Consider the following 15,911-nt stretch of genomic DNA (forward strand, 5'->3'; position numbering starts at 1 on the left):
TTGGGGCTCACTTGATCCTCCCACCTCAGTCTCCTGAGTAGCTGAGACCACAGGCGTGCGCCACCATACCTGGATAAATTTTTTTTTTTTTTGAGACAGTCTCGCTCTGTCGCCCAGGCTGGAGTGCACTGGTGCAATCTTGGCTTACTACAAGCTCCTGCCTCAGCCTCCAGAGTAGCTAGGACTACAGGCACCCACCACCACACCCAGCTAAATTTTTGTATTTTTAGTAGAGACGGGATTTTACCGTGTTAGCCAGGATGGTCTCAATTCCCTGACCTTGTGATCCGCCTGCCTCGGCCTCCCAAAGTGCTGGGATTACAAGCGTGAGCGACCATGCCCGGCCCATATCTGAATAATTTTTAAAAACTTTTTTGTAGAGACAAGGTCTGTGTTGCCCAGGCTGGTATTAAACTCCTGCGCTCAAGTAATCCGCCCGCTTCAGCCTCTCAAAGTGCTGGGATTATAGGCATAAGCCACTATGCCAAGCTGAAAGAGTAATTTTTAATATATAAAAAGCTCAGGATAAAAAAAGGCAGGAAGATACCAGTAGAAAAACAGGCAAAAGTTGAGCTGGGCTCAGTAACATGTGCCTGTAATCCCTGCTACTTGTGAGACTGAGGTGGGAGGAATGCCTGAGCCCAGGAGTTCAAGACCAGCCTGGGCAACACAGCACGACCCCATTTCAAAATAAAAGAAAAATAGGCAAAAATCACAAGCAGATGAGTCACAACAGGAAATACCAATTGCTTCACATAAATCTGTGTCCAACCTCACTAATAATCCAAGATGTCAAAATTGATACTACTCTTCATATATCAAAATGTGTAAATTAAAAATTTTAATAGGCAAGGCTAGCAAGGGACCAGTGAATCTACATTCTTATGCACTGCTAATAGATGCACAAATCACTACATTTCTGAAAAGCACTTTGGCAACGTCTTTTAAGATTCTTTAAAATGTGTTTTATGGAAAGCCAGATCTTTAAAAATTATAAAAATCACAGAGGAAAGTGTTCATCACAATGTTAAAAGCAATATAAACATAAAATATTTGGAGAATGGTTCCATGTATCATATGAAAACATGTCACACTACACACTCAGAATCTGAACCCAGGAACAAAATAGATTTAAATAAAATTGTCTCCATTCCAAATCCAGGGACTAGTTCTGGTCCCGAACCAAATGGTGTAGGTTTATACTTCCCTGTTCCTCCCCTTTAAATATATCTAAAATTCTCAGAAATAATCCAACAGACAATCATAAAAGAACTCTGAAAGGAGAAAGGAGGAAAGCAGAGTGCCTACGGGCCTTAGAACTTGAACGACAACATGGCATTACGTTTCCTGAGTTTTTCAGCATCATAGGAAAGGTTTAAAAAAAAAGTTTCCTGAGCTTTCCTTTAATCTGCTAAGCCCTGAAATCCAGAACTATTGACTGACATATATCAAAAAGAGCCCCAAGCCTGTTCTCTCTCTGCCTAAAGGAGCAGAAAAGGGGCAGTCTAGCAGAAATCTAATAGGTGGTCCCATCCCTAACTCCATACTTGGAGTTGCAGGAGAGCCCACCATGCCTAAAGAGCAGACAGGGGACTTCATCCCCTCCCCCATATGCAGTATAGCCAGTGGGCCCACATTACCCACATCAGCAGTACCAGTTGGCACAGCTGGCATCTCTTAGCCCTCCACCCAGCAGCAAAGGACTACGCAGGTCCAGTGTTTCCCAACTCCCTACCCAGGAGCAAAGAGTGGTCCAAGGGAATAGCCTTCCATCCCCATAGGCAATATCAACAGGGACTGAATGGAAGCCCCACTGGCACCAGGTGGGAGTCCACATGATGGGGACTAGGAGAATGCTCACAGATCCATGAGTCCTGAGTCCAGCATCTACCACGTATTCTCTACTTGGCAGCAACCGGCCCAGGGAAATCCACTCCACTCCCATAGATGGCATGATCAAGGATTGAATGGAAGTTCCCACAGTGCCAGGAGAAAAAAAAATCAGACTAGAAAAGCACTGCAAGGGCTCTAAAAATCAAATTATCATTGGAATCACAGCTCACAATAGTATGCCAGGGCCTATACACAAAACCTAAACAGAGCACTTAGCTACTAAGACAGATCATTTAGATAGAATCATGAAATATTAAAATGTTCTTATTTATTAAAGAAGAAAAAAAAAGGGCTGGGCACAGTGGCTTATGCCTGTAACCCCAGCACTTTAGAAGGCCATGGCAGGAAGATCGCTTTGAGACCAGGCGTTCAAGAACAGCCTGGGCAACATAGCGAGACCCCATCTTTATGAAAATTACAAATTAGCCTGAGGAGGCTGAAGTGGGAGGATCACTTGAGCCCAGGAGTTTGAGGTTGCAGTGAGCTATGATCATGCCACTCCAGCCTGGGTGACTAAGACAGACACTGTTTAAAAAGAAAAAAAAAAAAGAAAAAAAGGCTGTAATTAAAAAAATGTTATTTTACAAAAAGTTTTTAATAATTTAGGGAAATACTGAAGATATAATGTAAAATTTTAAAAGCAACAGACAAAATCACATATACAGTATTGTTTTAGATATTTTTTAACCATATAAAAGAAAATGGAAAGCAATATTCCAAAATGTTATCAAGTGATTGCCTTTTGATAAGAAATTATGAATTTTTCCTGTTTTTACATTTTCTGGTTTCACTAAAGTACTTGTTTAATGTTTACCAGCTGTATAATTAAGACTCTAACCACAGTGTACTAAAACTAGTGATACAAAGAGCTATGATAACACTCAGAGATCATGATTCTGTAAAAGAGTGGGAATGGCCTTAATAAGATGATATAACACAAGAGTGTTGTCTTTTACATACCTGTGGATCTGTCCATTTTTATGCAGATATTCCAGTCCTTCCAGTACTTCTCGGAGTATCGTAGCAATGGTAGATTCATCTAGGACTCCACTTTTGTGTTCCCCTTTTGCCACAATGTGCTTAATAATATCCAGAACAGAACCTGAAAACAGAAGACATAATTTTCTAAAAATCTCTAAATCATTCAATATAATTCAGATCCATTTTAGAATCAAAACACATGTAAACCTTTTCATAAACTTAATTGTGTAGGAATGAAAAAAACAGCAAATATGAGGAAATACAGAAGTTTAAAATTAGTAACTTATTTTCAATTCCAATCTAAAACAAAAAGTAGCCTGCTAATATTCAAATAGTATATTATGCCAGCATCTCCTCTGGATGTATAGAGAGAATCTGAAGAGGTAGTAGAGAATATTTAACTGCCCCTAAATAATCCCTAAGTAAACCATGCTCGTCAGTACTATTATAAGATACCACAAACCAATGCAGGCTTCTGACACCAGATTAGAATATGCACTGCTGTATGACTAAAGATATAAAAATACAATTGAAATGCCAATCAAATCAGGAGCGAAATACTTGGAGGGTAAGGATCACATACATACACAAACTAACTTAGGACTAAAATTATTTTTCAGGTTAATAAATTATAGAAATAAACTAGCTAAGGCAAAGACAAATACAAAAAGAATAAAAATTACAGTTCTTTTAAAGTAACAGTCCAGACGTGTTATCAATCCTAAACTTTCCAGGATAAGAAATAATGCTCCCACTAAAGGTTGAAGGCAGAGGAGGAAAAGACACCTATATGGTAATTAAAAACACAGTGCTGACTACCAAAACTGAAGATTATAATCAGTAAAAAGTTTGGTGAAAATTTGTAAGATTTCTGGCCGTATAATGGCCCATAACAATCACAGAACCAAAACAAAACAACATTAGCAACTGTGCCAAGAAGTTTAGAACATTACATAGACTGCACAGAAAATATTCAATACCCATTCCTTGGTACAAGACTGCACAGAAATATTCAATATCCATTTCTTGGTACAAGACCTCAATGATCAAGACTAAAATCAAAACAACCACTTACACAGTTCTCTTAAAAACTTGCCCTACTGGGTACTTTTGCTTCACACACTTAACAAGAAAAAATATACTTCCAAATACATAGAAAGAAGATGGAATTCTCAAAAACATGAAGGACTGAACACAAGCTTATTTTAGCTCCTACTTAAAATCCACTAACTTGGTAAACTTAGTTAAAAAGGCATAAACCCATAATTTAAAAAGAGAACAGGAAAGATAACAGAAGAGAGATGGCAACAATATTCTGGAAGATAGCAGAAAAAGAAAAAGTAAATAAGCACAGTGGAGAAATCTGAACTTCAGTGCTTGCAGAGGAGCTATGCCATTTAGGACAAAGTGATCCCTACCCAGAGCTCCAGAAAGGCTCAGAACTACACACACCAAGTACCCTATGTGAGGAAGGAGTGAAGGAAAGGGTTGAAAACAGAGAAACCGGTTGAAAGTTCAGATAAGAGAGAATAAGATTCTCAGATCCCTCTTCCTCCCTGAGGCTTGCCCACTAATACTTTCCACCTCCAATAGAACATAGGCAGTTTATTCTCTGAAGAGAGTGAACCAGAGAGGCTCACTCTCCAGACAGGTCTTCCTAACACATTATTACAGTGGTTCTTTCCCCTCTCCATTACTGGAATTCATAAGTTTGTGATCCAGAAGGGGAGAGACCTCAGGAAGAAGTTTGTTCTGCTTAATCAACCACACATTAATCCCCAAAGCAAAGCGATTATACCAAAGGGCCACATGTTTCACTGTTCAAGAAATCCAGGTCACATAAGTACTGCTTAGTAAGAAAACAATTATATTAACACTGATCATAAACACTGTTTATAATGTAATACCTAAAATTATCATAAACACTGTTTATAACATAATATCTAAAATAGGGAATGCAAAGGAAAACCAATTCCTACTGGAAATGAAAAATTAACACAACTTATTCACTTAACAATTAAGCCATATTACATTACATGTGAGATCTAAGACTGGGTGCCACCAAATATGACAAGATAGACAAGATATACATGACATGATTGCTGACTTTAAGGGAACTTCCAGTCTGGTAGATCAAATAAATGCAGCATCAAATATCTTGGGGCACATAAAAAGTGACTAAGTCTGTAAAGAGTTTGAAGCAGGAACTCCTTTTCAAACTTTTAGATTTTTATTGATTTCACATCATCCAATGATCAATGGGGAGATTAAAGCAATGCACATCTCTAGTGTATATCCAGAACAGACATTGTGAACAAAGTTTATGTAAGAAACCCTTCTTTGGCGTAACAATTTATCTTCAGTTTCAAACTCCTCCCAACAATGTAATTCTCATGGGTGGAGGAATCGTCACTAAGACCTTCATCCTTAACTGAGAGATAATGGTCCTGTAAGATCCCCCGCTTCTTATCCATTTGGTTTTCTAAGTCTCTTGTAGTCTCTAACTCGATGACGGTGTTTATAATCCTCCATCCTCAAACATCAAAATTATGAAGAATTCATGTCAGCTAAGAGAAAGGTGAAGAGAAAATACGCTAAGCAAAAGGGGGCAGATTATCACTGAATGACTCAATTAATACCTAAAGTAGGAATAACAAGAAAAATTTATAACCGCGTATGTAGTATCTTGTCCTCATGCACAATTTGTAAGAAATAGTACATAGGGATAATCTGTTCTCAAACTTTAATGTGTGAAGGAATTACTTGGCAAGCTAGTAAAAATGCATATTCCTAGGCCCTATAAGACAGTTATTCAAGGGAACTGAGGTAGGGCCCAAGAAGCTGGATTTTAAAAGGCATTCAACAACTTACATTACTTTGATGAAAGTTGTTCATTAAAATCCAAACATTTTTCAGAGTAAAAGTAAATAAATCAAATAATGGGAAACAGGGTATTTGGTACAAATTTTGTAACAAAGCAAAAAGTTTAAATGTAGATTATCTATTCCCAAAAAATAATTCCCTGTCAGGCCTGTGGCATGGAACATTTAAAAAGCAATGCAAAACTTTAATTGTCCAATAAAATCATTATAGAATATAAAAATAATATTGACAAAGTAGTGAAGTGGCTGCTGTCTTCAGACACTTGTTAAGTCTGAAAATTATAACTCAAACTAATGACCTCATCAACAAATTAATTTCCTCACTTTACTAGTATGAAAAGATACTCTTTAAATATAAAATCAACTCGTTCAATTTAGTTACTGGTATCTCTAAGAAGTTTTAATCAATCTTTAGCCACTACTATGTCTTCCTAAGCCTCAGAAGGTTTCAAAGGGGCCAAAGTTTGCTTGGTCTGAATATTCCATTTTAGACCAAAAGATGTTATACAAATTTTAAAACCCTGCCATTGTTGCTTGAACATCCAAAGGTGGTCACTATTAATATCAGACATTTTATCTGGGTCCTCCTTTAGATCAAGGAAGTCCCCATGCACTTTATCTCTTAGAAAAAGACAAAGTTGAGGGCAGCCTTAAACAACTATCTCAGACAGTGAATTTACCTTAGATTTCTGCATTTCTACACTTCCTCCCTTTAAGTACTATAGGTAACTCTTTTTTCCTCTCAGAAGTTTTCTTAATTACTTTGATTTCTAAAAAGCTTACATTTGCAGTTTGGTGCTAATAAACTGGAAATAGCTATTTATACCAAAAGTGCTTCTAACTTCTAAAGCTTAACTTCCTGTAGTAATAAATCCCAACATTCAACATGAGAGTTTTAATTAGCAAAGATAGGAATATTACAGTTATAAGGAAGCATCATTAAATGATTATAATATTGACACAATTAAACTTATTTTATCCAGGATGTACACCTGGTTGGTGGGATAAAAGTGACACTCACTATTCATTTTATGATTTAACTAACTTATTAAAGTCTACATCAGTACAATGTTCCTAAATCAAAACTACGCTTTTGTTTTCAATATTCTGACTGAAAAAGTTGATGTGAAAGAAGGTACCCTATACATATTTCTGTTAACTCTGGTTATTTAAATTTTTTAATTTTGGGAGCCTTTGCTTATCAGTAAGCCTCTTCCAAGAGTCCTCTTCTCTCATTCTCTCTGCTCCAACTGTGAATCTGTCAGTTCTCAAGACATATACACACTCCATCCTGTCTTCATTCCCGTTTCCACAGTATTCTCTCTAGCTGAATCACATCTCCCATCCTTCTCCAGCCTCTATTTCACCTGGCTAATTATTAGTTATTCTTTTTAATTTTAATTTTTTTTTAGAGAAGGAGTCTCACTCTGTCACCCAGGCTAGACTGTAGTGGCAAGATCATGGCTTGCCGTAACCTCAAACTCCTGGCCTCAAGCTATCCTCCAGCCTCCCAAGTAGCCAGGGCTACAGGTCCAAACTTAGCTAGTTGTTTTATTTTTGGTAGAGACAGGGTCTTGCCATATTGCCCAGGCTGGGCTGTTGAACTCCTAGCCTAAAGCAATCCTTCTGCCTTGGCCTCCCAAAGCACTGGGATAGCAGGCATGAGCCACCTCACCCAGCCAATTATTACTTATTCTTTAGATCTCAGGTGGACATCATCTCCAGAGGCAAATCTTAGTTAATCCCACTGCAACTGTTCTCCCTCAATAAGGTTAAGTTCTCCTGGAATTTGTTCCCATAGCCCACAAGAGCAAGGATCTGATGGCTTTATTCACCAATGTACTGGAGATCAATAAGTATTTGATGAATGTCATTTTAATTAAGCTATAATCCTGACACATCTTCTTCCTGTTTAAAAAAAAAAAATGTAAGCTGTGCTTAGTTCTAACTTTTGTTTTCTAAATGTTGCCTAATGTATCACCTTGGTTTAAATGTTTATTCATTTTATAACAACAAAAGCAAGATTTCATTTTCCTAAAAAGTGCAAAATTTTTAATATTTAAAAGGTTTAGATGTAATGATCATGTTGACTCATAAAAATATAAGCACTTATAAAAAGAGTTATGACTAACTGGAACACATTAGAAAATTATCCTCCAGGAAATCTCCTGAGGGCTAGGCCAGAAAAATTGGGTAATGTCCCAGAAAACCTAAGACCAAGAGGGACAAAGAGCTACATTTAAAAGACATCCCACCCATCTACATGTCCTGCCCCTTCTATGATCAAAACATATACTCACTGAGAGAGGGACAGGAATTCTAAAAAAAAAAAAAAAAAAAAAAAAAAAAAAAAAAAAAACACACACAAACAAAAAAACAAAACAAAACAAAACAAAAAAAAACAGTCGTTCTGCCTAGGAGTAGCAGAAAGCATAGGCTGGCATACAGGTATGGATGAGAGAATTAAGCAGCAATTTATTCCCACTCATCAGAGGACTTTTTTGCAAAACATTACAAATTTTGTATTACATATTCTTGTAAATTACAAATAAAGAAAATTATGCTATAGGTGATCAATAACGAAAGACACAGTATTACCTAATACTCCCATATCTCTCCATACTGAAAGAACCATGCTTGACCACCATCTTGAAAGGTGGTAGGTGTTAGCAAGGCTTCCAACCATCATATGAACAGGGCCTTTAACAAAGCAATCCAGTTTCTCCAGTGTGTCACTAATGGGATTGAAACAAAAAGGTGATTCTGGCTACACTGAAAAGCATCAAATGGCAAGGGCTTATTACTATTAATGACTAAAATTTCTTGTGCACCTGTTACATGTCAGTACAGCACATGATACATGATTTACATGTATCATCTCATATACTCCTCATCAATACCCTGAAATGCAGAAAGGTATCCCCATTTAACAGACAAGTAAAAAGTTTCAAAGAGCTGAAAGAGTTTTCCCAATGACATACAATTGCTAAGTAGAAAAACTGAAATTTAATTCTAAAGCCTTATGTTGTTTACAGTCTTTCTGGGGAAGTGTGGTGTTCAGTGAGATATAGCAATAAAATTGCAAACTAAACAAATATGGATTATCTTTTCTGTAACTCTACATTCTAAGATGGAAAATCATACTCCCCACAAAATACACATGCAAGCAAAAACCAACCAGCATAGTGATAGGAAGGCCAGTGTGGCTCCATCACTCACTAGTCCTACCAGTCTTGCCATGTGATTCAAATCCATGCCTTGGCAAAATGACTAATTTACCAAATGGCATGAGCTTTTGGGTAACCAAAACAAATGTTCGATCTATACATGCCAAGGTTTCACAGTTTGCAATCAGCAATATTTATATTTTATTGTAAGAATAAAGTAGAAATAATTGTACATATACTGCAAGATAAAGCACTTAAGTAATTATGGTAATATTGGGTAGCAAAATTTTCTGTGTAAAGGAAAAGAGATTCAAGCTTAAAAAATCTATGACATTAAACTTGTATTGGAAACTTGTATTAATGTCAAATTATAATTTTATTTTTAATATACTGTATTTCCAAGCTCTAGAAGCAATTACACTAGAGTAGTAATGAGCACTCCAAGCATCCAAGTTATGCTTTCTAAGTACCATTCCAGAGGAAAAAATACCAAAGCTCATTAGAGTACTGGCTGATTCAGGGTCTGAATAAATGAATACAAATATAACCCTAGGGAATCTTGAACTAAAAAGTTAAGGATGTAATGAAAGACTGATGAGTTCAGGTCAAGAGGACACAAGAGTGACTCTGAAAGGGCTCCCACTGACAATTTTGGACAACCTGCATACCAAAAAGAATAGAGTATAACTGATGGAAAGACACTGAATACATAAAAATCCTTGGATCTATAATAATACTCAAAAAAGTGAAGGTCCTAACCAACTGGAAAAAGGAAAATTTTTAAACCCTCTCTACTACTGGAGACGATTACTAAACAAAATTTTTACTCTAAAACTTGATCCTTAAAAAAGACTCAATTATTTATCTTGCCTTTTCGGTAGGAACTAGAGTACAGATTAATCAGTGTCCCAGTTGATATGGAAAAGTTCTTCATATAAGGATGTCAGTTTATAAATATAAAAGAAATGATGCTGTAAGAAAACTCACCGTTTTACAACCCCTGATGAAATAACTGACTCAAACAAGGATTCAAACAACGAATGTGAAAACCATTAAGATAAAAGACTTATGGAGAACTGGACACTCACTGGATACTCACAAAGTAAAATGTCACAGATTACCTGCTAGCTACAAAGGGGAAAATGTTACCTTTTCCATGGAGAGGCCTGGCTGTCCTAATCTTAAGCAAACAAAACTAACATCACTATTAAAGATACAACCAGATAGCAAATATTTCCTGATGTTATGCAATATGAAATACACAGCATCACTAAGAAGTATCCTCCCACAAAATATTTAACTTGAATTTAACCAAGAATTTAGATCTAATTTTCAATATACAAAAAATAGAGGACTACAGATAAAGTTAAATACCACCAAGAAGAAATAATCAGATAAATCCAGAATATGGCATATTCTACAAGATAACTGGCCTAGACTCTTCAGTAAGTTTACATCATGGAAGGGAGGAAGCAAGAAGGAAGCACCCTAAAATAAGAGAGACTTAGACCAGGCACAATGGCTCACACCTGTAATCCCAGCACTTTGGGAGGCCAAGGTGGAAGGATCTCTTGAAGACAGGAGTTAGAGATGAGCCTGGGCAACAAAGTGAGACCCCATCTCCAAAAAAAATTATATTAAATTAAATAATAAAATTAGCTGAGCATGGTGGTATATGCCTGTTGTCTCAGCTACTTGGGAGGCTGAGACGGGAGGATCACTTGAACCCAACAGTTTGAGGCTGCAGTGAGCCATGATTGCACCACTGCACTCCAGCCTGGGTGACAGAGCTAGCCAGTCTCTAAAAAAAATTAAGAGAGATTTAAGCAGCATGACAACGAAATGAAGCAAATGCAATGTGTGAAACCTGTCTTGGCTCATAGATTAGCATCTTCAGCAGATACTATATTTTCAGTATGTCCTCAAATGCAAATGTCCATGAAAACGAAATCATAATAGAAAAGGAAACTTTTATTAACTTTTCAAACCATGGTACTTATAGCATTTCCTTGTACTCTACTCACCTCCACTTAGCAGCTTCATGACAAGCCACAGCTCATCTTTTACCACAAAAGACGTGTAGTAAGATACAATATTAGGATGATGGCATTGACTCATGGCTTGAATTTCTTTCTACAAAGAAGAGAAAACATGATAATTCACTATATGCAAGCCTAAAACAAATGTTGTGAGTTAGCAAATCCAGATTTTGAAATCTCAAGATTTTGTCACACCTTTCTGGGATCTCCATGACTCTGATTTCTTCAAGAATGGTTAAACCAATAAAACCACTTTGTCTCCCTCAGTCCACTCTGATTCAACTTCTTCCTCCACTCATTACACTAGTAATCTTTCAAACTAGAAACATTCTATTTAACACACCCTGGCACAACACTCCAGGAGGCCTCCTTTGGGACATGTATTTTTGCTTCAAGGTGCCCTTGAAGAACCATCTTGGGAAATCTGGTTTTATAGCTATAAAGGATATTAACTAATAAACAGGTTTTTTTATAGTTTGTGTAGGGACTTTTTTTTTCTTTGCAAAATATTACTTCATTCTGTTTTTGTGAAATGATTAACAATTCTCACACTAAAGATAAACAAAATGAAATAGGACAATGTCAAAAACTAAATCCAGAGTAGAAATCTGAGCCAAAAGTCTAAGCTTACTGTATCTCAGCTTATGATTTTAAATTAGATTTGGTATGACAAAATGCCTTATAAAGCGTTGTGTGATGAGAGCTCTGTTTACCTGCTTCTTTTAACTCTGGACATTTAACCCAACCCTATCGTGCCTCAGTCTCAAATACACTTCCCCTATCATCTCTGCCTAGCTAACTCCAATTCTTCCTTCTGATCTCAGTCTAGACAGAATTTCCTCCCAGCTTCCCGGATTTAGTTAGATGCTCCTTCTCTTAGCTTCCAAGCACCCTGTATATCTCCTCCCATCATGGTACATAAAATACCGGATAGTACATTGTGTGCTTATCTGTCTGTCTCTCCCTTCTAGGCTGAGAGCTCCATGAAGGCAAGTACTTAAAAGTAGATTCTCAATCACTGTGAAACTTATCTGACCATACTATAATTGCGTATTTCTTTTCACATCCCCCACAAAACTGTAAGCTCAGTGAGAACTAAAACTGTTCTTAGCACATATCATTATGCCCGGCACACAGTACACCTTTAATAAATATTTGTTGAATGAATGAAATACTACAGCACTTTATATGGCCTTTCACCTATTAATGTACCTGCGCTATGCCCTTGGGATTTGTTCAGTAAGATCAATTGTGTGAAAGTCATTCATAATCCCTGATTCATGAGGAGTACTCAATAAATGCTAACTTCCAATTTCTCATCTTCTTTACTTGAATTCAACTTCCTTTATGGCAAGGATCTTGTCATATATATCTTGCAACCCCAAAGTCACCAGCACAGTCTTCTGTACTAAAAGCTAAGTAAATATGAAAGAAAAGGAAGAAAGAACTTGATAGCACCTTGCTATCAACAAAGTTATACAGAATTTCAAAGATAAGGTAAGTACATATAAGAGGAAACAGATAAGAGAGCATACAGGTACCAAATGAGTAGTAAAGATGTTAAATGTTGCAAGATGATTCTGCTGAGAAAAAGCATAAAGGAAAAAAAGATAAATGTTAAAAGAATCTATAGGAAAGAACCATTAAGGTAGGCAAGTGTGAACAAAAAAAGCCTTTACAGAAGAGGTGGGAACCAGGTTTAATTCTATAGGATGGGAGAAATAACAGTACAAGATGGTAGGCACATATGATTTTCATAAATGATGAAATACATAAGACATCCAATGAGTAAATCTGTCTAGGATAAGAAGTTCATGTTTTCAACAGATATTTACAATACTAAGCGCCTACTATAATACCTAGTATGTGCCAAGCATAGTGCTAGGTACTCGATCACCATGGGGAGTCCTCATGAAACTTACAGTTTGGTAAAGAAGTTAGACAAATACTACTTTACAATACAGACTAATAAACAGCTTGACAGGGCAAGAACTAGACACTACATGATTTCATTGGAGAGGCACATTAAAAAATAGGAGTCATAACATGGAAGGCTTGGAAGTTTCCTACATTAACACTCCAACAGGAAAGGAAGTAGGTTTTTAAGATTTTTGATTGTTTAATTACCTAGGACTAGATCATAAAGGACCTTGAAAGTATATTAAAAAATTAGGCTTCATCCTAACAGCAATGGAAAGATATCAAAGGTTTAACTATATTATACATTTTCATAAATCACCCTTGGATGCCACATAGAAAATCAATGAAGAAGACAAGACTAGAGACAAGGCTTCTGTTTAGGTTGTTGCCACCACGTGAGTGAGAGATGACGGAGAAATGATAAACAGCTAATTTATCAGTTCTGATTACTGTACTACAGTTATATTAATATCTATAAGTACATATAAGAGGAAACAGATAAGAGAGCATACAGGTACCAAATGAGTAGTAAAGATGCTAAATGTTGCAAGATGATTCTGCTGAGAAAAAGCATAAAGGAAAAAAAGATAAATGTTGAAAGAATCTATAGGAAAGAACCATTAAGGTAGGCAAGTCTGAAAAAAAAAAAAGGGCAAGTTGGGTGGATAGCAGAAGGAAACTCTGTACTACTTTTGCAATTCTTCTGTAAGTTTTAAGTTATCTCAAAATAAAAGGTCAAAAAATTAGTGGCAGTATGAATGAAAAGGGAAGAGTCAAGAGATAATAATAGAGAGGTACAAACAATAGGATTTGGTGACTAACTGATAGGGAAGGTGAAGGAAAGAAAAATCACATGACAGAGTGACAATGCAAAGAGTTAGGGTCAAATTGTGGAAGGTCTTAAATGTTAAGCTAAGGGTTTTGAGCTTTAATCTGGAAAGGGGAGTACTACAAAGGGTTTTCTAGCAGGAGACTATCAAAAAAACACAAAATTCAAAGATGAAAAGGGGCTTAAATATTCTTTTTCTTGCTTCTATTCCTTTAAAGGGGAAGGGGAAATCTTCTTGTACCTTAACTACCAGTAGAGTTATCCTTTCCTCCTTTCAAAAAGAAAAATAAATACATAAATGATTCACAAGAGTGGTATATGAATACTGACTTAAATGACCCAGCAGCTTCCTCAACCACCTAGAAGTGAATTCCTGGGCAGGTACAGTGGCTCACCCCTGTAATCCCAGTACTTTGGGAGGCTGAAGTAGGAAGATCCCTTAAGCCCAGGAGTTTGAGACCAGCCTGGGCAACAGAGTGAGACTCTGTCGCTATTTAAAAAATAAATTAATAAAATAAATAAATAAAGTGAATTCTACCCCTTCTAATGAAACTGCTTTCCTGAAAATCTCTTATTGTCTGCTAGAGCCAGATTTTTTGTTTGAACTATACAGTTCTCCACCTCAAGCTTTCTGAAGCCTTTTTTTTCTTAATGGTAACTTTTTATTCCTTCCTGAAATTCACTCACCATCATTTCTACCATTACTTTCTGGTTTTCTAATTCCCTAAATGTAGTCAGTTTTCCTCCATTTCACACACCCAAATAAAGTTAATTTATTCATTCATTCATATACGATAAACAAAATAAAGTCTCTGCCTTAACTGAGTGCTCATTCTAGTACTAACGTATTTTCCATCCAGGAAATCTGTGTTTTCCTTTCCATTACCACCATCACTGCCTGAATTTAGAGTCTCGATATCTCTGTATAGCCCAGTGTACCTCAAACTATGTGTTATAATTTATATGGGTCATGAAATAAATTTAGTGGATTGTATTTTTAAAAGATGAATAAATAGGATAGAAAATGAGAGTACATTCTACATAATATGAAAATGTTGGCCGGGCATGGTGGCTCAAGCCTGTAATCCCAGCACTTTGGGAGGCTGAGGCGGGCGGATCACGAGGTCAGGAGATCGAGACCATCCTGGCTAACACGGTGAAACCCCGTCTCTACTAAAAAATACAAAAAAAACTAGCCGGGCGAGGTCGGAGCTTACAGTGAGCCGAGATCCGGCCACCGCACTCCAGCCTGGGCGACACAGCGAGACTCCACCTCAAAAAAAAGAAAAGAAAATGTTTCAGTTATAATATTTATGAATATATATCTTTAAATACCAGGTAATGATAAAATATATCTTTCTTAGTGAGGGTCTTATTTTCAAAGTTTTACAAAGTTGTTGGTCTAGACTACAGCAAAGCCTACTAACTAGTCTCTTTGCCACTGATCTCTTACTCCTTTGCAATTCACTTTGCCAAATATTACAGAATTAATCTACTGGGATGGCTATGACAAAAAAGATGAACAATAGCAAGTATTGGTGAGGATACAGAGAAACTGAAACCCTCATACATTGCTGGTGAGAATGTAAAACGGTACATCTACTTTGGAAAATAGCTTGGCAATTTTTCAAAAAGTTAAACACAGAGTTACCATATTACCCAGCAATTCTACTCTTAGGTATACATCCAAGATAATAAAACTAAAATGTACACATGAAGACTTGCACAAAGATGTTCATCACGACATTACTGATAAAAGCCAAGAAGCAGAAACAGCCCAGATGCCCAACAACTGATGAAAGGACAAACAATATGTGGTATATCTATATAATGGACTGTTATTCACCAATAAGAAAGGAAAAAAGAACTGATACATGCTACAATATGAATGAACTTTGGAAACATGCTAAATGAAAGCCAGACACAAAAGGCTACACATTGTATGAACCTATTTATATGAAATGTCCAGAATAGGTAAATCTATGCAGACAGACAGTAGATTAGTTATTGCCTAGGGCTGAAGGGAGGAAAGAATAAAGAATGAGTGGTCATGGGTATGGAGTTTCTTTTTGGGGTGATGGTGATGGTTGCACAACTTTGCGAATATACTAAAAAACATAGCATTATACATTTTTAAATGGTAATTTATGATACATGAATTTTATATCAATAAGGTTATTATGTTTTAAAAAGTATTACA

The 15,911-nt window shown here is 36.5% G+C and overlaps 1 protein-coding gene across 2 annotated transcripts in view; it reads right to left on the reverse strand.

The window, feature by feature from the left end:
* The window catches only part of OXSR1 (oxidative stress responsive kinase 1), a 94,350-nt gene that overhangs the window by 57,342 nt on the left and 21,097 nt on the right, over positions 1–15,911 (reverse strand). Inside the window, exons 3-5 of one of the 2 annotated variants that reach the window (XM_030930698.1) lie at positions 10,948–11,056; positions 8,355–8,491; positions 2,854–2,995 (exon numbers count right to left, since the gene is read on the reverse strand). In XM_030930698.1, coding sequence (XP_030786558.1) covers positions 2,854–2,995; positions 8,355–8,445 — 233 coding nt within the window. In that variant the 5' untranslated portion in view covers positions 8,446–8,491; positions 10,948–11,056. The remainder of the gene's footprint in view (positions 1–2,853; positions 2,996–8,354; positions 8,492–10,947; positions 11,057–15,911) is intronic. The other variant, XM_010357248.2, reaches the window with a different exon arrangement.

This window comes from Rhinopithecus roxellana, chromosome 1 (genome assembly GCF_007565055.1).
Source record: "Rhinopithecus roxellana isolate Shanxi Qingling chromosome 1, ASM756505v1, whole genome shotgun sequence".
Lineage (NCBI taxonomy): Eukaryota > Metazoa > Chordata > Mammalia > Primates > Cercopithecidae > Rhinopithecus > Rhinopithecus roxellana.